The 23,727-nt window shown below is 40.7% G+C and overlaps 1 protein-coding gene across 4 annotated transcripts in view; it reads right to left on the minus strand.

Moving 5' to 3' along the window:
- Window positions 1-23,727, minus strand: part of LOC124151241 — a 42,379-nt gene that overhangs the window by 17,798 nt on the left and 854 nt on the right. For 2 of the 4 annotated variants that reach the window (XM_048392620.1, XM_048392619.1), the window contains exons 2-7: window positions 20,239-20,289; window positions 18,692-18,882; window positions 17,758-18,170; window positions 16,556-16,736; window positions 9,697-9,994; window positions 8,751-9,035 (exon numbers count right to left, since the gene is read on the minus strand). In XM_048392620.1, coding sequence (XP_048248577.1) covers window positions 8,751-9,035; window positions 9,697-9,994; window positions 16,556-16,736; window positions 17,758-18,170; window positions 18,692-18,882; window positions 20,239-20,289 — 1,419 coding nt within the window. Of the gene's footprint in view, window positions 1-6,268; window positions 9,036-9,696; window positions 9,995-16,555; window positions 16,737-17,757; window positions 18,171-18,691; window positions 18,883-20,238; window positions 20,290-23,727 lie in introns of those variants that run through there. The other 2 variants (XM_048392618.1, XM_048392617.1) reach the window with 2 other exon arrangements.

Consider the following 23,727-nt stretch of genomic DNA (forward strand, 5'->3'; position numbering starts at 1 on the left):
ACTGTTCAAAAAATATAACTTTGGTTGGCTTTGGTTGGCACACACTGACTAATGTTGTTGAGAGCCACTTCGGACTTACCAAGCCGTTCAAAGAGTGATAACACCAAACTTATTCACGTGTTGAGTGCATCATTTAATATGTTGAAACGTCTATTATTCGATGTCAAACGTGTAGTTTGTCTCTGAGAAGTCAATGTTGTTTCTATGCCGAAACAACATCACGTGTCAACTACACAATAGCGATCAGTATTATATGTAGAGTGTCGACCAGGCAAACCAACTGCTGACATCATGAGCATCGAATCACCTCACCAGGGTACGATTAGACACAGTCAGTCAGGTCTCACATTGTAACAAACGGTTCATATATGAAATTGTCGCTCTTGTGAATTCTTGTTCCAAATTTGATGGCGTTTTTGTGTCAAACAGGCAAACTCACAGCTGCTGATGTGACGAGCATGGAGTCAAGACGCCAGGGTACGATTAGACAGTCAGCCAGGTCTCACATTGTAACAAACGGTTCATATATGAAATTGTCGCTCTTGTGAATTCTTGTTCCAAATTTGATGGCGTTTTTGTGTCAAACAGGCAAACTCACAGCTGCTGATGTGGCGAGCATGGAGTCAAGACGTCGGGGTACGATTAGACAGTCAGCCAGGTCTCACATTGTAACAAACGGTTCAAATTGAGTCACTCTTGTGATAAGACTTGACATATATATTCAGCCGCAAGTGGGGTAGTCTCTCAATAAATCAGACTTTAATATTCTGGTAAAATCAACTGGACGATTTAACCAAAAACTGATAAAAATGTGTTCCCAAAATGACTATACATAGTGCTATAGGAATACATTATTCTACATATATTGATATCACACTAAGCAAAGCTCATTGAACTCATTATCAAATAACTTACTGGCTCTGTTGTTAAAAACAAAGTTTTTGTTTCCACACAATTAAGGATTTACCTTGTAGAGGTGAACTAATACTAAATACATGAATTATTGTGTCAATATGAGATGAGGCTTAATTAATGCCAATAAAGCTCACACATTGTCGTCATTATTTGAATTTTGAAAATCTAGCAACAGTCAGTATAAATGAATAAATTATTTTAACACCAAGCCTTGTGTATGTGTGTTTTTTTCTGGGAGAAGAGTTGTCAGTATTAGATCATATAATCGACAGCGTTGGGAATATTCAGTTAAATCTGCATTCGTCATTTTCGTATTATCGAGTTGATGAATGTTGAGGTTAGTTGGTGTCCTTGTACTATAACTAAAGACTGTTCTGTAAACCTTAACCCGAATTATCACATGACGCAACAAGCACTCCTAAATCTCACCAGTCTTGATTCGCCTCCACTGGATACCGGCCTCAGTAAGGATCGAACATAAGATCCTGAGTATCGCCTACCGACGTATTAAAGGCTCAGCTCTATCATACCTTTTGAGTTTAGTGAGAGAATGTGTACCATCTAGATACCCCAGATCGACCAGCGTCTCAATGCTCACCATACCACCAACATGTGACCACAGACGCTGTTCCTCCACATTTGCTTCTCATTGGAACAATCAACCTCTCACTATCAAAAATACTTGGTCAATCAAGCTGATACTGTCCTGCCGCAATTTAACAAGAATACTCAGGCACAGTATACTGACTCCGAGCCGACCAGTCCTTGTTTTAGCCTCTCATTACCGAGCGCCAGACAGGGTAATGACAAGTACCATCTTTTAACGTCTTTTGGTATGACGCGGCCGGGACTCGAATCCTGGACGCTCCTCCACTAGAACACGGAGGCGGTCACATAGCCACTGAGCAAGACATCAACAAAGAGTCTTTTTCCTGATATTCTCTGTGTATTACAATGTCTGTTTATTCAATGTTTGCAAATGCTGAGTGGCCAACATACTATGGTAAAATCCAAGTACATATTGCCATAACAACTACGGCTTGACATGTAGGATAGCTCCATGAGATTGTAATTTGTTTCATGCAAAGGTTGCACATGTTATCAGAAAGAGTGACGTCATAAATCGGTAACACGATTGAACAAACAAATAACTCAAACATTTCATTGGATGTTATAGTGTAATGGGCCCCGTTCCACAAAACGTTCCATCTGAGCGCTATGACGACCGTAAGCCTACGTATTTTTAAGTATTGGAGTTACAATCACCTCAACGCTAAGGTCACTTTGTGTAACGGGGCTCAGGTACACACAGAAGAGATGACGAGGCCTGCACTGGGTCACCAGTTTATATCTGGAGAGATAGTGACGTTGTGGCCTATAACAGTATTATGCATGTGGTTGCCAGCTGTCTCCTGTGTCACCAGTTTATACCTGGAGAGAGAGAGAGTGACACCGTGGCCTATAACAGTAATGCATATGTGGGTACCAGCTGTGTCCTGTGTCACCAGTTTATATCTGGAGATAGTGACGCTGTGGCCTATAACAGTATTGTGCATGTGGCTTCCAGCTGTGACCTGTGTCACCAGTTCATATCTGGAGAGAGAGTGACGCTGTGGCCTATACCAGAATTGTGCATGTGGCTTCCAGCTGTGTCCTCTGTCACCAGTATATCTTGAGAGATAGTGACGCTGTGGCCTATAATATTATTGTGCATGTGGTTGCCAGCTGTGTCCTGTGTCACCAGTTTATATCTGGAGAGAGTGACGCTGTGGCCTATATCAGTATTGTGCATGTTGCTACCAGCTGTGTCCTGTGTCACCAGTTTATATCTGGAGAGATAGTGTCGCTGTGGCCTATAACAGTATCGTGCATGTGGTTGCCAGCTGTGTCCTGTGTCACCAGTTTATATCTGGAGAGAGTGACGCTTTGGCCTATAACAGTATTGTGCATTTGGCTACCAGCTGTGTCCTGTGTCACCAGTTTATATCTGGAGAGAGTGACGCTTTGGCCTATAACAGTATTGTACATTTGGCTTTTAGCTCTGCCTTGTGCGATACGCATTTTTGATAAGATGGAAAGTGTTATCCATGCAATAAACTATTCGATATATTTGGTATCACGATCCCATTAACGTGCAAATTATCGGCGAACAGGTACAACTTTTAATCTCCATACATCGATACAATATCTGCTTGATCTGTAACTTATAGACGAATGTTCGATGTAGGTTTAAAAAGGGTTTTTTTCCGATATCATATCATATATCCATATTCATACGCGGTTTCTGAAGTTGAGTGAAATAGGTGGAAAATTGAACATCATTGATTGAGATTATTGTAAGAATGGCATGACAGGGTAAAAAGATTACCCTCGTGTGACTCCGAATTCTAAATATCAAATATGAGCAATATACGACGTTTGGTATGCTCGTTACAGGGTCGAACAATTAATTTTTTTCCTTATATAAATTATGATATTTATGATATAAGGAAACACACTCATGTATTGTTCTCTATTACACAGATGTTTCGCAATCTGTGTTTTTGTGTTGTTGTTGTTTAAATTCGCACTGTGAACTATTCCAGTTACATGACGGCGGTCTGTAAATTATCGCGTTTGGACAAAACAATGCAGTGACTGACATCATTAGCATCGATCTAGGCAATTAGGACACGGTGACATGACACATACGACAAGCATTGATTGCTGAAGACCCATTCTAACACGGATCTCCACGGGGAACACATATATGCATGTGCTACTTATACATGCCATTATATACTGGTACAAATCAAGTTATTATACAGGAACTTTTAATACGAGGGACTTTTTGTGAAAATATTTTGCATAAATGTTACAGCGTCCTATGTTGGCATGACATATTGCGTTGAACTGACAGGTTGTTGTATGGAGGCAGTACATACACTGGTGTATAGATGAAAAAAAGGATAATGCATCATTCCTGCAGCTTTAGGCAATATTGATAAAAACTCTTCATATATGAAATACAATAAAGGAAGATACGAGTATTAGGGTCTGGTCGTGAAATGGGTGTTCCCAACGACAAGAGCTACGATAACGAATGTTTACAAAAGACACATGCAATTACCTTGCCAGTTCTCCTATGAGCATTGTAATGTCAAGAGCCTATCAACAGCGAAAGTAGAGCTGCAGTTCTGTGCACACAGTAGGACCAGAGTTCACTCTCTACAACTATGTATCTAGAGGCGGTTACCGTATCGCCTCATCCATTCATATTATAGAAACAGTTGGTCTATATGTCTCTTCTGAGGGATGCGGGATGACCCGTTAGAAAATGATTTACACTTCTTGATCTCCGGTTGGCTAAAAATAATAAAATATATATTTAATGTCTTAACTCTTCCTAAATCATTTTAACATAGTAAACACGTAAATTAGTCATTCGAACTATTTTAGCTTTTAGTTTTACAAGTCGTCACTTCCTTAATTAACCCGTCTTGATTATCATGAGTTCGTTTTCGTCAACATATACAGTGAGTCTCTTGTGTAGGATTAATACACTGTCACAATTTGTTTTCTCAAACACACTCTTATAACATATGTTATAGACCCTGGAAGTGATCTTAACTTTGTTATAGATGAAGCTTGAGGCATTTGACTTTCTGACTTTAAAAGGGCAACAATACTCCAACTTTCTGATGTGACGTTAAATTTAAACTCACTTACTCAGCAGATTCCAATAAGCAAGTCAAACAAGTCAAGGTTATAGTCCATTATATGGAAACTCTGAATCTGTGAAAAAAAGCCATCCACTTCTCAATACTTTCAACATTGGAGTGTTGTTGTCCTATAAAGTTGTCCTGCACTAGATAACGTTAGGTCTGAAAGATGAACACAGATATTGGTAAGGTCAGCTGTCATCTAATTTGGTGAAGTCCAAATGATTCTGGTTATATTGTTGCTGGTGGCGAAAAGGTTAGGGAATTTAAGATAAGGTTGGGGTGGGTTTGCTTGCATTTTGGCACGTAATGCAAACACCTGTTTAGTTGTTTTGTTGTAGTTGTGTGTGATGGCACAATGACTTAACCTGTCCCGGAGGTGCAGTATTTGGATACATTCCATGCCGGATCTGTGCTATAGGGAGACTTACGTAAGATCAAGTAAACAATACCGTGAACAAAAGTTATTATAATTGCATGCACAAATCTAATTGTGTTACTAGACGTCATATAATTGTTCCAGATTCCTTGACCATGTGCTTTGTTAGAATATTAAACAATTTTTCAAACCTAACACTTTGGTTTTAGTGTCATAATATGCTCATAATATTTCAGACTCATACATTAAGCAGGTTGAAAACATAATTCGAACCTGAACAGACAGGTAGATGGCTTCTAGGCCTGAGATGAGTCCAAATTTACTACCCAGGTACCCGACCCCCTATTACCTGACCCTACCCAGGTACCCTACACCCTAGCCTGACCCGACCAGGGAACCTGCTGTAGGATTCGAGTAGGGTAGAAATGCCTGATTAGAAATGTTTTACCGTAGCCCTGGCAAAACCCCTTGAGATACATGTATAAACGAACTGATCATGCATACACTGAAATTGACTGAAGCTTTACCTTTACTCAGATATATAAAAGTCAGAAGGAATACGTGGATCGACAGAAAGAAATAGGAAACATTAGTGATTTGTGGTGTAGCCATGGAGTTTTATTGTTATTGAACAACATATCAAGTGACTAACCACGGGGCCGGGTGATCTTGTGGTACCCAGATCCAACCCAGCCCTAATGGCTAACAGCAGAAGTGTACGAGGTGTGATTCTGTTTAGAATTCTTCCAACCTCTTCAGCTGTAAAGAGTAATATCAAGTGTCTCCAGTGTATAAAAAGGTACAGCTGACCAGCTTCAGTGGCAGAGAAAAATGGTATGTCAGTTGATCGTGACGTCATGGTAACCGATGTCACACTGGTCTGCAAAACATTGTGAAGCAACTTTAATGCAGCGGTACCTCCTGTGGAATCCAGTTATGGATTAAGAATTGACTTCAATATTTTTGTGTTTATGGAGGTGTAAGTACATGACAGACAATGGTATAGTGTCATGTTTTTTATTTTTGAAAAATACATTCTGCTCTTGCTGAGTGTCAGTGCTTTTTAAAACGATCCAATGATTATGTGTGCCGTACAAATAAGAAAAAGAAATCAATTGAAGTTGTCTTTCAATGATTTCGATGATTTTATTTAAACTGGGGGCTGTGCATATTACGGGCGAGCCACCGCGAATTCCTACGACGTCAAAGCAAGTAGTTCGCTAGTGGGCGTGGGCTAATGTTGTTTTAGGTTAACCAATCTAATGAAATGGACTCACTTGCAATTTATTTATTTAAGAATTAACTTAACAATATTTATTGTGTTTATGGGGGTATAAATCTAAAAGAAACTTGTGTGCATACCATGCGTTAATCTGCGTATAAAACGCAAATACATTTTATAAGGCGACAATAACAACTTCAAAGGCTGTCTGTTAAGTCATTAACACAAACAAAGAGTATACGATTCAAAATATGACACTGTACAGCGCAATAGTGCAACACAAGATCTGCCAACTTTATTATCAGCCAGTCATGAAACAAATCCGAGGGTGTGCGTGGCCTAATGTTTTTTTCAGTTTATGCAGAGTAAACTTAATCTATTTTATGGTCTCTGATTATGGAGCTGACGCAAAACAATAATTTCATTTTTAGCCAAACACTAACATGGAATCACTTACGGTTTATTTTTTGACAATTGAACAATGAAATGTACTATGCCTACAACACTATTATAATCAGTATAGATATGGACACAATTACACAATTGTAGAAGTGTTCCTCCGTACAAGTATGATGCAGGAGCTATTTGTTATTAAGTGGCTCACCATAACGTTCCACAAACCAAACTTCATGACATCACAAACATCCTACATGGAACACCTTATCTTCTATCTAGTAAAGTAAAAACATTCTATGACCACGGTGCAATGGACCACGTACCTAACATGCTATTGAATGGAGCTGGGACGAGTCCAAATCTACACCCCGGGTAACCAACCCGGCCCGGGAACCCGCAGATGGTCTCAAGAGTTGGGAACTCATTAGTGTCATTAAACAATATATCAAGTGACCATCCACAGGTCCAAGAAGTCATTTGAGCACTTCAATAACAAGTAAGCCATATCATATCCACTAAAAATAGAGTGAAGTATTGGTATCTCTTAAGCAGATTGGAATTAAACCACGGGGTTTTCGCCTTCCCGGCCGACACCGTACTTACTGGAACATGGAGGCGATTGAATAAAGAGAACCAGGTTGCTTAACACACAATGTGATGTGTTAATGATGTGGAAATAATGTCTGTGGTATCATCATTCACACCGAAATCGGAAGATTCCATTTTAAGTTGTTATAGTGCATTTAACACCAGGGATAGTGATGATTTAAATCATGCAGTGGTTGATGCGACTACATGAAGTTGATTTCGTGTATTTGACCTCGACCACAAACATACAGTGTGTCATGTCTATCGACATACAATCCATATGGATCACAGCCAATGTCCTGATGATCTGTGACATAACCCCCTGTCTCTGTCAGCCGTATCACCTTGTTACTGTCTGCAACCAGGATGTCTCCAGTTGTAGTAGTTGAAATACCATAAGGGTCGCTGAGTGCTCTGTCTCCAGTAGGGGCGTATCTCCACACAACATGCCCCTCTGACGTCACACATGTCACAGACTGCTCCCCCCTGTCAGACACGAGTATGTTGCCCTTGTTGTTGACACACATGTAGAAGAGGGGGGCAAACAGTGTCTCATTGTTGTGTGTAGTGACTGACCTCAGCACGTGTCCCGCCATGTCCAGGATATCAACACAGTTCCAAGTACCTGCTGCTAGAGATGAAGGACTCAGAACAGCGAGACTGTAGTAGTCCATGCTTGTTGTGATGGTTGAGAGCAGCACCAGGTCAGGGGTCACTTCTACTGTTACAATCTCACTGAATTCAGGGACAGCAACCATCACCTGGTTCTCCTTCAACTGTGTTAGACCACGTGGAGAGTTATCCAGGGGAAGTTTACTGTGACATGGTTGATTTTTTCCAATGTAGAAAGATTTCACACACTTGTTATTGAAGTCAGTGACTACAACTGTCTGTATACCATTTACAACCAGGACTGTGATGTCACGTAGAGCAGGCTCCGCCTCATCGCCAGCCATCTCCCCATCTATCACGTCAATCAGCACTGGAGACGGCAGACATGTGCCCTGATCCTGGTATGTGACGTCAATCTTCCCCAGCTGTAGGTCATCTAGGATGTGCTGGACGTTGTCAGTGTCAGGTGTGAACCTGATGTCATCTATTCTCCGTGTGTCTGCTGTGTCTGTGTCCCTGACATCCCCCAACTCTACAGCCCCCGACTCCCAGGCCTGATACGCGTCATACAGGTCCATCTCACAGTCCGATGCCAAGGCCTGGTCAATGAACTCACAATGTTGTCTGTACATCTGTATCTCAATCTCTTCAAGTTTTACATCTGCTTTAAGTTCCTCAGTTTGTTTGTCTGTAATATCCTTGAATTCTTTCATCAGCTGTTTTTCTTTCTGCTTGATGTTGGCTATGGCTCTCTCAACAGCAGATTTAATGTGATTTTCTACTGCTATTTTGTTTTTCTCAATTCCGCTAATTTTCTCGTCTGTTTTCTTAACAATTGTTTCTTTTCTATGTACTTTCTTTGATAACTGTTTAGCATGCCTTCTTAAATGGTATTTCAAGTTTGGCAACATTGCCTGAATGGTAACGACAGACTCACATTTCCTGTGGTAAACAACATAACATGTCTGACACACAGCTTTGTGGCAGTCTTTACAGACAAGCTTTATAACCTCATCCTTGTGCTCCCTGCATATGAACTTGCGCCTCCTCTTCACCTTGACCTCTCCTGAAAGGTCACATATTTCATGGTCATGTGATGCTGGACTTGCACGATGTATCTTGACACATCTTTCGCAGAGGGACACTTGACACTCAGAACACCATGAGGCTCCCGGAGTTGTCTCCCCTAACTTTTCACACACGGAGCAACATGAAGCGGAACCTGTAAGTGGACATGTCTATAGTTATTTGACATATCAGGACAATATTTATATAAATTAGAAGATTGAGAATCCAGGTAAAATGACCCCCTCTCACCTATTTTCAGTGCACGAAAAGGGGGGTGGGTGTAGGCTTGGAGTTCAAGTGTTGGCTTGTCACACCGATGGGTTTGATGTGGAAGCCCCATATTGGCATGATTGGCAGTGGCGTAAAACTGAACTCATTCACCCAGTTATGTACATGTAGTTTCAACAGGTACAATTACACTTATAAGTGTACAGTTCTGATCACTATCATCACGGGCGGTGGGGAAGCCTAGTGGTTTAAGTGTTAGCCAGGTTTGATTCCCGACATGAGTAAAATGTGTGAACCCCATTTCTTGTGTCTCCCGCAGTGATCCGACGTCAAAATATTTATTGTAAATATGTCTATGCTGTGATTACAGTTAAGTCATGTTTGTAACAAATGTATATTTTCTGGAGTCGTTTAGTGGAGTCAATTGGTATCATTGAACATACTGTTAACAGCAATACTGTAATTATACTGCATGTTTAAACAAATAATGAGTACCCTTTAACATGCCTTCATTACAAACATGATTCTTATTAATAGATTTCAGTTTGTGAAATGAATGTGTAATTCATAATGTAATAAACCATTACCTGTTTTGATAACGTCACCTTGTGTGTCAATCAGCCCCTGTATAATGATACTGGGTTTGATCTGCCCCGCCCACTCCTCCACTGGCCGGCTGGGGTGGGGAACCTTGGTATCTTGTCGACAGAAGGCACAGGGGATCGTCTTGGACTGTACAGCATCTGGTCTGGTTTGGATGTATCCTGTGACACATTTCCTGCAGAATGTGTGATCACACCTCAGTGTACAGGGGTCTGTGTACAGTTCCTGGCAGATCACACAGGTGAGGAATTCACTCACTTTCTCAATCTGGGATGTCGCCATCTGTAAAACATAAATAACTGTTCACTTTTACAAGAAATAGTTTCAGCTGAAGTTGTTCCATTTTGTAATGGCGTTACATGTGTTGTGTTTGAGACAATAAGATTTCTTGAGTTCGACTTCGGGGATACCTTCCATATCAAGCTGACACGCGATGATATAACTGAAATACTGCATCAAGCGGCATTACACCAAACCCATTCCATCATGAACTTGTGTGCACCACTAAGTTTGCTGTAACGCCTCTGTAAATCCATGATTGAGTCGTTTACATATCATTTCTTGTCACAAAAATAACCACATCGACCCGTCCATAGTGCTACGGGGATAATAGATTCTACATATCTTGACTTCATGTCAAACAAGGTGTTTCAGAAGCGTGTGTCTATGTATTTGTTTATACTATTGTTTCCATAAAATATGTTCCTACATTATGTTTTTTTATGATTTCTGTCATAAGAACAGGCTTGATCATTTTTCCACACAATAAAAGATTTACCTTGAATAGATGAACCGAAACTGAATATATGAATGTATAGTGATCGTGTGAGATGAGATTTGATGTCAACTTCTCTCATGTAGATGAGGCAGTATACTGTCGTAATTGATTCAAATGTGCATTTGTTTTTATATAATGAAAGCTAACTCTAAAACAACTACCAATAGGGTCTTGTATTGATGACCTGTAATCCACCTCCGTCAACACCAACCAAGCCTTGATTTACTGGTTGTAGACACGCCCCCTCACAGTCACAATACAAGAGAGGTAACTGTGAACGTTAGTATTCAGGACCAAGTCAACATATCTTTATTGTGTCATTTTTACACGTCGACGAATGACTTCGTTTACCTGAATGTGAAACATTTGTAAAACCCATAATAATAAAAGAAATATACATCAATGTGCTTTACATTTTTTTATTACCTTGGGGCCAACTATTTCTACTTTCGGTTTCTCTTCCTTTGATGTTTCTTGTGTTTACCATAACACTAAATTAAAGAAACGCATACCTTAAATAAGTTGATGCTGTCCTGAATAAACAGGTATACTAGTTCTTCATATGCACTGTGTGAGATTAAATTGTATGTCCTGGATGCCTTGAATATAACCAAATCCCGCCGAGGTACACAGCTATGCCAACCTGTCCCTTCCGCATGACATACAAGGGAGGTAACTGCGAAATCTCGACTAGTGGTGATTCATAAGCGATCAAAACTGATGACAACGTAGGTTCCTGGGTCGAATTCAGGATGATTCCTATAACAACTTGAGAGATCGGCACATTTCAATATAAACTGACAGTACACACTCTAAACAGTATTTTTCTAATATCCTAAGATGTTACACACACTCGTTTGACGTTTATATCAGAACAAGAAATAAAAGGTTGCATGCGTGAGGGAGAGTTTGGGCAAGCAGCTATATACCATTTGTAGTGATTCACATGCAACAAATGTTTTAGATATGAAATATGCCACAGATAAATTAACTCTTTCTAACATGAAACGTAAATATAAATCTGACCAGTATTTCTAAGTAATGTTAACGGGCAGATCAACACACCGTAATGTAAACATCTTAATCTCGAGAAACATGTAGGTGTTATACCAGTCTTACACCAACAGGCTTCTGGGGGCCTCCGCATGTTACAAAAAATAAATAAGAAAAGTCATGTATATTGTACGTCGGAGTGTCATGTATACTGTCGCGGAGTGTAATGTTAGTATCAGATATGTTCACTGCATGCTGAATAATCTCTTGTTTCGTTTTACATGAACACAAAACCTGCATATGTGGCACGTGCGATACCCTACAGGTAATCTCTTACTTGTTTCCCTCAGTTCGTATGATTACTGATGTTAAGCCTCTGATTATAGCATGATATCATTTACTGATTTCAATACACGAGATTTAACGTATATATTTACGTGTTTTACTATTCCTTCATGATTTATTGATGTAATGATACATGGCCCTGATCGAGTTTGGATCTGTGTGATGAAGGAATATTCCTACTTACTGCTACCGGACGGTTTTCATTTCCATATATCTATTGAGATAGTGTCATCTCCATGTGTAGGTATATGCTGGCTGAATGAGTTTTTATCTCACGATAGGCTGCGTTTACAAATACTGATTTCCTCCTTCAATATCCCTTATGACCCTACAGAAAAACAAGTGAACGCTCATTTATATATGTGTGAGACTGGAAGAAACATAAAACGAAACAGCTGAGAAGCTAGCTTAAATTAAGTGTTTGTTTTAGTTGGCAACATGAATTCTTATATCAACCAAATAAGGATTGTAAAAGCATTCAAACATTTGTCTTCATTAATCCCGCATTCGCTGCATTCAGCAATACTCCAACTATATGACGGTGGCCTGTAAACATTCGAATCTGGACCAGACAATCCAGTTATTGACATAATGAGCATCGACCAACGCAATTTGGATGCGATGATATGAATCAAGCAATTTGCCTGACTACCTGATCCCTCGACAGTAACTGCACAAAATGTCCAATACCCTCGTGAGAATAAGAGTGAGATCCCACTTTCAGATGAATATGTAACCATGAGATCCCGCATTTAGATCAATATGTAACCATGCGATGACACATCTAGATGAATATGTAGGCATGAGATCCCACTTTTAGATAAACACGTCAGCATGAGATCCAAACTTTAGATGAACATGTAAACATGGGATCCCACTTTTAGATGAACATGTAAACATGAGATCCCACTTTTAGATGAACATGTAAACATGAGATCCCACTTTTAGATGAACATGTAAACATGGGATCCCACTTTTAGATGAACATGTAAACATGAGATCCCACTTTTAGTTGAACATGTAAACATGAGATCCCACTTTTAGTTGAACATGTAAACTTGAGATCCCACTTTTAGATGAACATGTGAGCATGAGATCCCAACTTTTAGATGAACATGTAAACATGAGATCCCACTTTTAGATGAACATGTAAACATGGGATCCCACTTTTAGATGAACATGTAAACTTGGGATCCCACTTTTAGATGAACATGTAAACATGATATCTAACTTTTAGATGAACATGTAAACATGAGATCCCACTTTTAGATGAACATGTAAACATGAGATCCCACTTTTAAATGAACATGTAAACATGGGATCCCACTTTTAGATGAACATGTAAACATGAGATCCCACTTTTAGATGAACATGTAAACATGAGATCCCACTTTTAGATGAACATGTAAACATGAGATCCCACTTTTAGATGAACATGTAAACATGAGATCCCACTTTTAGATGAACATGTAAACATGAGATCCCACTTTGAGATGAACATGTAAACATGAGATCCCACTTTTAGATGAACATGTGAGCATGAGATCCCACTTTTAGATGAACATGTGAGCATGAGATCCCACTTTTAGATGAACATGTAAACATGAGATCCCACTTTTAAATGAACATGTAAACATGAGATCCCACTTTTAGATGAACATGTAAACATGAGATGAACTTGTAAGCATGAGGTTCCACTTTTAGATGAATATGTAGGCATGAGATCCCACTTTTAGATGAACATGTAAACATGAGATCCCACTTTTAGATGAACATGTAAACATGGGATCCCACTTTTAGATGAACATGTAAACATGGGATCCCACTTTTAGATGAACATGTAAACATGGGATCCCACTGTTAGATGAACATGTAAACATGGGATCCCACTTTGAGATGAACATGTGAGCATGAAATCCCACTTTTAGATGAACATGTGAGCATGAGATCCCACTTTTAGATGAACATGTGAGCATGAGATCCCACTTTTAGATGAACATGTAAACATGAGATCCCACTTTTAGATGAACATGTGAACATGAGATCCCACTTTTAGATGAACATGTAAACATGAGATCCCACTTTTAGATGAACATGTGAACATGAGATCCCACTTTTAGATGAACATGTGAGCATGAGATCCCACTTTTAGATGAACATGTGAGCATGAGATCCCACTTTTAGATGAACATGTAAACATGCGATCCCACTTTTAGATGAACATGTAAACATGGGATCCCACTTTTAGATGAACATGTAAACATGGGATCCCACTTTTAGATGAACATGTCAGCATGAGATCCCACTTTTAGATGAACATGTGAGCATGAGATCCAACTTTTAGATGAACATGTAAACATGAGATCCCACTTTTAGATGAACATGTAAACATGGGATCCCACTTTGAGATGAACATGTAAACATGGAATCCCACTTTGAGATGAACATGTGAGCATGAGATCCCACTTTTAGATGAACATGTGAGCATGAGATCCCACTTTTAGATGAACATGTAAACATGAGATCCCACTTTTAAATGAACATGTAAACATGAGATCCCACTTTTAGATGAACATGTAAACATGAGATGAACTTGTAAGCATGAGGTTCCACTTTTAGATGAATATGTAGGCATGAGATCCCACTTTTAGATGAACATGTAAACATGAGCTCCCACTTTTAGATGAACATGTAAACATGGGATCCCACTTTTAGATGAACATGTAAACATGGGATCCCACTTTTAGATGAACATGTAAACATGGGATCCCACTTTTAGATGAACATGTAAACTTGGGATCCCACTTTTAGATGAACATGTGAGCATGAGGTTCCACTTTTAGATGAACATGTAAACATGAGATCCCACTTTTAGATGAACATGTGAGCATGAGATCCCACTTTTAGATGAACATGTGAACATGAGATCCCACTTTTAGATGAACATGTAAACATGAGATGAACTTGTAAGCATGAGATCCCACTTTTAGGTGAACATGCAAGCATGAGATTTCACCTTTAGATAAACATGTAAACATGGTTTGAAATTAATAACAATCGCAACTAAAATTTGAAGCGTATTTATTTTCAAACAACTCAGGAAATGATTGCCTGCCCACATTTAGCTGATCACTCACGCTCCTCGTTGGATAAAGTTTGCAATAGTAAGTAAAGGACAAGTAATACACATCTATCACGTCAGATATGATATATTTGTTAATGGATGCAGGCGGGTTTTGTGTTTTAAATACAGATTCAAGTAAACTCCATAAGTTACTTTTTATCCTAGTAAAACCTGCTCTACAAGTCTTCCTGTTTCGCCTGCACCTTTCTCAATCGTTGTTTTGTGGCTGTGTACAGGTCGTGAGACGTGATGTTCTCAGCCCTGTCATAGAACTGGCGGAACACCTGCGCGTTCATATGGTAGAATGCCAACTCATGCTTTCGGCGATGGTCGGGGACGATTTGGCCGTTTTCGTCAAATTTCTGTGCAGGTAAAGGACATCCAAAATGGTTCAGATTTGCCTGTGCTTTCGCGACAGGCTTCCCGGCTTTAGTTGCATCAAGCGCCTTGTGAAGTTTGTCACAGAGGAAACACTCATATCCTGAAGCAGCCTTCCCAAAACTTCCTCCTGCATACTCCCCTGGTGATACCCGGGCGAGTTCTGACTTCAGCCTTGGATTTGAAATACCCGTGTGTTTGAATTGGAGGTATGACTCATACTGTTCGTCGTTCCGATCAAGCTGCTTGATGAACGCAGCCAAGTCTTGAAAAGTGTCAAAGTCTTCGACCAGAATCGCTGATTTGGTGGATGGTAAAAAGTCCTGAAAGTACGTTTTAAGTAGAGCTGATTTTAAATTGCATTTATTTGAATAGAACAAACTACAATCAGAAAAAAAGATGTATAATAATTACTATTCTTTCCGAGGCTGAGAGCTAAGATTCTAGTCGACTACATGTTTGTTCAATTAATGACAAATATATTTTCAAAGTCCTTTCACGCCGTTAATGCCACAGTACACATTTATAACATGACCATAAAACAGAAATGATTTATCGGCACAGTCGCACTTTAATATTCATTCTTTATTCGTTAGTTTATCTTTCTTCTTTAGTTTTTCTCATTCAGCTCTTCAGATAATAGAAACAGATCACAATGGGGTTCACAGTTTCAAATCATATATTAAGTTACTGTATTATTGTGTCTGGATGTGTCCTCGAAGGTGACATGAACATTTCGGCGTATATACGTCAAACGTAGAACCCGTGATTCTTAAATTGTGGTTGAAAAATAATCCTGATGATAACAATGGATCAGCGACAATCTTTCTTCGCTGTCGAACCCTCCACCTGTGCATGGATGACCAGCTACTCCGTTAGCCTGGTGTAACGACTATCAGTTGAGTAGCTTACTGCAAAACGTTTTCATTCATCCGGTACACGAGACGATAGCTATATTTAAGACCAAAGCTTACCTTCTGCCCTATCGTAGTCGTTTATTGTATCGAAGTTGTTTAGAACATGTAATTATGATTATGCCCTTAAATCTACGACTTACGACTTTGTGTGTCTTGGGTGCAGCCTAAGAAAATATATAATTACTTATGTACCCTCACGAAAATGCCACCACACAAACAAGACATCTCGGCCATGTTTTTGTCTAGTGGTCCAAGTAAAAGAACATTTACTCTCACCGAAATGTGTCCACACACAAAAGTCATCTCACCCTGATTGTCGGCGAGCCGAGCACAATAGGGACAGTTCCCACCTGTAGAGGGCGCCACAACTTCTCTGTGATGTAGTCGCCACAGATGGCGTTCTCAAAAGCCATAGCAAACTTGTAGCGGGCGACAAATCTCAAAAAGTCTGGCTTCAAGAAGCCTGCTATACCGTCGAGATTCTTGAATCTATATGCAACAGAAAAAGAATGGTTACAGTTAAATAGTTGCAAAGTGCTTTGTTCTTCATTCCACACTGCATGTATCTTTCTAACAAAATAGATAGACTTGCCCAGTCTACATTTTGATAACAGTGAGTGCATGTAGGTCGGAAATGTGGTAAAAGATTATGAGCTGTACTGACCATACTATATATTATGAGGACAAATTAACATTGAGTTGAAATGATAATGAGCCCAGTTACATGTATGACATGGCCTAAACGATGGGTTCCATTTGCCTCCAAAATAGCATAACATATATGACTAAGTGAAAACAGGCTCGGGATACATAATGTGTGTGTGTGTGTGTGTGTGTGTGTGTGTGTGTGTGTGTGTGTGTGTGTGTGTGTGTGTGTGTGTGTGTGTGTGTGTGTGTGTGTGTGTGTTTGTGTGCGCGTTTGTGTGTGTTTGTGTGTATGTGCGCGCGCGTTTGTGTGTGTGTATGTGTGTTTGTGTGTGCGCGTTTATGTGTGTGTGTTTGTGTGTATGTGTGTATGTGTGCGCGCGTTTGTGTGTGTGTGTGTGTGTGTGTTTGTGTGTTTGTGCGTATGTGTGTGGGGTTGATAATATTCGTTGAAAGTGCATATTCCCTGTGTATGTGTGTGTGCATGTCTGCATGTATGTGTGTGTGTCTTTATGCGTGTATGTCTGTGTGTGTGTGTCTTTATGTGTGTATGTGTATGAATGTGTATGTGTGTGTCTGTATGTGTGACTGTATCAGTGTGTATGTGTCTGTATGTATGTGTGACTGTATCAGTGTGTATATGTGTGTCTGCATGTGTGTCTGTATTCGTGTATGTCTGTCTGTATGTCTGTGTGTGTGTCTGTATGTGTATGTCTGTCTGTATGTCTGTGTGTGTGTCTGAATTCGTGTATGTTTGTTTGTGTGTCTGTGTTTGTGTCTGTATGTGTGTGTCTGAATTCGTGTATGTCTGTCTGTATGTCTGTGTGTGTGTATGTTTGACTGCATATGGTTCAGGTGGACTCACTCTTCTGGGAAGTCCTTGTTGTGGAGACAAGGGCCGTAGGAATCTACATCGACGTATTTCTGCAACGTCTTGACGTACTGCTCCCTGTTGGATGGTGTGTTGCAGTCGCTGTGGACAAATATAATTGGAGCTAGGCCACCATCTGTCCTCATCACGTTCTTTCTGTCTGTGGGGACTAAATATTCTTTACTGAGCAGTGTCTCTTTGTTTGTCAGCCAGTGGGTGGTGAGCGGGTAGTCAGAACCCCTCTTGAAAGTCGATGTGTAGTTGAACAGCTCTATAGTGCTCCTGAATGAAAACAGCCAATCTTTGTTCATGGGCGACTCTTCGTGGATCAATGCCCAAATATCGCCATCCTTCCTTGGAAAAGGAAGAGCACTCGACAGAAAGAATGAGCCGTAAAATACGTACATCTGAAAATATAAATGGAACATTGATAGTCCCTCTGACAAAAGGTACAACTTCTGACTGTCTATGTTCTGAAGGCGTCACGGACGAGTGTGCGCAGTGTGGCCATTTGACGCCAAGGTTGTCGTGCGTTTTTCGCTTTGAAAGAAGAGGCTGTTGTGACGACGTTTTTAATGTTGCGGTGAACACGAATGAAATAAAACTATCTGCGACAGGCATCAGCAAACTTACTGATGCGAGACTTATCTCTAAAGTTCATGTCAGTCTAATCCCCTATAACCTACATAATATATCGCGATAATGGTCGGTTGTCAGAACACTGAAATCATGACGCTCCATGAAGGTAGATACTTTTCGGTAGTTTCTTTCGCAAACATGCCTACACACATAGTTGACATGATCGACCGTTTGTACTGGTAAAGCTTAATGTGACGGTGACACAATTTCAGTAACACATAGAGCAGGTAAATTGCAATGGAAGCGTCACTCAGTAGCCGTCTCATCCAAAATCATCGCAAACATTTACCGTGTATATGTTGTCATGGTAACTCACCATGACTTCCTGATGCTGCAGTCGTGTCTTGTTCCTGGACACGAGACATCTCTGTTGCGTCTCACAGGAGATGACATAATCAGGATATTTGCCTGTCGACTCCCACCAAGTCAAGACTGGCAGGGTGGCGTGACTCTCATCCACCTCATAGCTGACGACTTGCCCTGCACAGTGAAAATGTAAACATAGCTCAATCCAACCTCTCCGTCGGTGGGGCGGTGGACGGGTCGGTGGAAGGGTCGGTGGGTGGCTCGGTGGAAGGGTGGGTGGGTCGGTGGGTGGGTCGGTCAGTGGGACCACGTTTCTCAGGTCACGGTCATTGCAGACTCTCAATATTCAAGTCTGGACCAAACAAACCTTGAATTTTAAGCCCTGATGAACGACAGGTTTCGATCCATGTCGATTCGTACGAAAACCGAAGTATCCTGAGAACCAATTCTACCCCGAAATCACCATGGAGACCATGTTCTACATCAGGGCATGGGAGGTAACCATATCTGAAGTGGTCAGTGCCATTCCCTCACCATAACATACAGAACCAGATCTATCAACTCTGTCCCATCCAGATTCGATGACTGAAGATACAGGGATACAGTGGCAGTATGGCTTGGTTCGTTAACATGAATACAGTCCCATGACTCCAGGTGACTGAAACATGCTGACACGAACACAAGACACGGACATCGCAACTGATGAAAGAAAGATGTTTTACTGTATTCGACGTAATAAGCGCCCAGGGCGCTCCCAAAATTAGAAATAAGAGGCTCTTATTAGAATATAATTTTCGTGAGAACAAAAAACAGTTGAAAGATAGTAAATTTCGTGGTTTATGCTAACAGCATGAAATGATACAAAAGAAAAGTCTGTGCGTATTATACACGACAGATATTTTTTCAATAATTTAATTGCCCATAATTAAGGGTGCATATTACACACGAGTGCGTATTGTACACTTATAGATAAGTCTTGTGAACATTGATTAATCGGAAGGGGTGCTAATTAGGATTGTTCACTAGCAATTCAATATCTCAGCAAATATGGGCGCTTATTATAGCGGGGCGCTTATTACGTCGAATACGGTATGTTGTTTTCGTAAATGTTCTGACATCCTTCCTTGTCTCATGTTTTTATGACCTACTAACTTCACAGTACATATCAATCATACTACAGCGACAAAACCGTTTCCATATTAATAAGAAATCTATCCTGAAAGCAGATTCGTTTACAATTCCGACTATATGATGATCATGTGTTTAGTAATCACTATCAAATAGTGATGACACCAGGGGCTCGCGAAAAGGTGAGCGTATCCTGCCCCACCTTTGGCACTCGTCACAAACACATGCAAAGGCCCGTCAATTGTTCACTTAAATACACGAGAACATATGGAACAAGTCAAATTATGGAAAAGCATTGGATATTATTTTTTACATGTATTATATCCGTGAAAATATTTAAAAGATAATTATTAGCAACATTTAGCCTCAATGTGTTAGGTAAAGAAATAGTGACCAACGTACCATCACCCACTGTGTAACAAGTCCAAATCAACACCAAAAGCGAGATCTTATCTGAAACACACAATTTCTCAATATCATGGTGTCAAAATACTAAAGTATGAAGACACATTTTTTCACAACGTGTTTTGCAGAACACTGCACATGCCAAGTTAACAATATATCATTGTGGGTAGCAAATGGTCTTGCGGTATTGAAGAGTATGAGTAGGTTGACGTTGTATAACCGAATCACAAGTCATCCTCAAAACAAAATAGCCATACTATAGCCAAGTGAATATGAAACTGTACATAAATTACACATCACTGTCTTTATACATGATCAATATCCTGTTGTATCAATAATCCATGTAACTAAGTAACTTAACTAACCTGGAAGCATAACTCAGAGCAATCACCCCGTCTCGATCAATGGCACAGTTTATCAGCATTTCCCATTAACAAAATATACCCAAGGCGCGCTGATGCATCCCGTCTCGGTTGAATGTCGTGTCTCTGGGGGTATACTTCACACACACACTAACGTACCCGGCCAGGCGAGTCCACTCAAGCATATGTTCACCCACCCGTATGACTGAGTCAGTAATCGCTGTCAATAACGGACAAAGTACTTTCCAGATCGCATTACAGAATCAACTAACATACAGTTAGGTGAGGTGAAATGTGTTTAACGTCGCGTCCAAGATTATTGCACTTATATATGCATGCACATGTGTGTGTGTGCGTGCGTGCGTGCGTGCGTGTGTTTGTTTGTGTGGCTGCTTGTACTATGAAGGAGTAAGCATATACTCCGTAACGTTGTGTTCCTCTTGATAAAGAAGTTGACATCCATATATTCTCTGCTTTATGTGCAGCATCACTTCTAAATTCCTTTAAAAGATTTAAATAATTATGTTTACAATTATAGGGTACTAAATACTAAGTATCGTGCAGAAAACACGACAGACATCTACAAGAAGAATGTATTTCAACAAAGATCTTGCTATATGGCGCTTTTCTATATACGACTGTGCCGTCATATAAACTAGTGTCCAAAAGAAACGATACCAACTTATTTTCAAAATTGTTTTTTACTAAGTGAATTGTCAAGTATGAAAACATGCCAATTCGTATTGCACATCCCAAACACAGCATAGTCGATAAAAAATACCGGGAACATGTGATCACTTCCGGGAAAAAACGTAAATTTCGTGAAAGTGACATTTCCCTCTCTAGCATGTTCTGCACGTGCAGAAAAACTGTATAAAACGGCTGATCAGACACGTTGATATCACAGCAACAAAAAGAACACAAGATATGCCACGTTTGACAGCCATCGAGAGAGAGAGAGCCGTTTGAATGGCCCAACAAGGAGCGTCACACGTCGACGTCGCCAGAAGGTTGGGCTGCGCACGCATCACTATCACCAGGTTGATGCAGCGGTTACGTCAGACAGGTCAGACGTCAGACAGGCCCAGGAGTGGAAGACCACTAGTAACCACGCCCCGTGAAGATCGTTACATCCGGGTATTACACCTGAGGAACCGCACCGTAACAGCGACGTCCACGGTGGCTACAGCACTGGGACACAGGATCAGTCGACAGACCGTCTACAGGAGACTACGGCAGTATGGTATCCGGCCACGTCATCCCTACCGCGGACCGCTCCTGACGCCTCGACACCGGAACAACAGACTGATCTGGGCCAGGCGAGTTCGACGTTGGCAACGGCGGGACTGGGCACGTGTTATGTTCTCTGATGAGAGCAGATTCCTCATCTTCAGAAACGATGGACGGCAGCTTGTATACCGACGATTTGGTGAACGTTTGGCGCCTAACTGTATCCAACAGGTCCGGCCGTTTGGAGGTGGAGGGTTAATGGTTTGGGGTGGCATATGTGGTGACGTCAGAACGATGCTTGTCGTAATTCGTGGAAACCTGAATGCACAGCGTTATCTTGGTGACATCCTACGGCCTGTTGTGGTGCCCTTTATTCAGCAACAGCCTCGTGGACTCCTTTTCCAACATGACAATGCAAGGCCACACACAGCAAGATTGACACAGAACTTCCTTGCCAACGCCAACGTACAGGTTTTGCCATGGCCCGCATGTTCACCGGACATGAATCCCATCGAGCACTTATGGGACCACCTCGATCGGCAAATCCGACGTCGCCGTGTGCCTCCAACGTCCAGGACTTGGAACGATGTCTCCTCGAGGAATGGCAACGCATCACTCCCAACGTCATCAGACGTTTGACGTCATCAGTCCGTAGGCGTGTTCTGGCATGTATTGATGCTCACGGTGGACATACCCGCTACTGACTTGACTTTGAGACGTGTGGTGTGACATTTCCCGTTGTTTCTGTGATCAGTGTTCATTTTTCGACCTCACCCATCTTTAAAGGCTTGTCATATTGGTTGTACAGATTTAATTGAAATGAAATTTTTGTACAGATGTTGTGAAAGGATTTCTCAAAAGCATAACACCAATCCTAAACTTCTGCATTGTTTAGTTTTTCTTTTATGTCGTTGCAAACAGGTGGTATCGTTTCTTTTGGACACTAGTTTATTTTGCTTCACAATCAATGAAGAACGAAACCTTTGCAAGGTTTGTTTAGTTTTCTTTAGGGGTGCCCACCTCATGTTAGCTCATGAAGTTGCCGTGCTACACGCTTTAAGTGCCTGTCATAAGTTCGAATGATGTATTACGGTGAAAACAAACTGCTTGAGCATATAGAGTGCTGTATTTTGTTTAACGGTTGTTATTGGTGATTCCTTAAATTCAGACCGACATCTTATTCAAAACACTGGGGACGGGGGACGCCAGAAATAAGCTTCACACATTGTACCCATGCGGGGAATCGAACCAGTCTTTGGCGTGACCAGCGAACGGTTTAACCACTAGGCTCCCCCACCGCCCCGTATTACTATAATGATAAAACTTCTGTTATTCTCATTTGGGACAAAAGTAAGTTTGGTCAACGGTGAAATAACATTGGAAATGTACATTCAACGCCGGATATTTTGCGAATATTATTTAATAATAAACACTGTTCCTAGGTTCCATTACTGTTCATGTATGTTTTATCTTAGGGGCGATGTGGTAGTTAAATGGTGACCGCTGGTCACGCCAAAGGCCCGGATTCAATTGCCAGATTGGAAGATAGTTTGACACCCATTTCTAGATCTTGTGCTAGCCGCTGTGATGTTGCTGGGATATCGCTAAACGTGGCGTAAAACCGAACTCACTTACTCCTGTTCTATTTTGGGACCTGCTGGTCTCAAAGAGTTCGGTATTTCAGGATTAACTTGTATTTAGTGAAACATTAATCATGATGAAAGGATAAAAATATTGCCCTAGATATTATGATTGGTCAGGTCGCATATGCCTATTAACGGCACACATAGCAATTAAGGCCAGACACTTCAACAGGTATTGACAGACCATGTCAGAGATCAATACGGAGTAGTCAAATCTGAGTAGGACTTTCAGCTTATGATGTTCAACACAC

This window comes from Haliotis rufescens, unplaced genomic scaffold, assembly GCF_023055435.1.
Source record: "Haliotis rufescens isolate VD_foot unplaced genomic scaffold, xgHalRufe1.0.p SCAF_11, whole genome shotgun sequence".
Taxonomy (NCBI): Eukaryota; Metazoa; Mollusca; class Gastropoda; order Lepetellida; family Haliotidae; genus Haliotis; species Haliotis rufescens.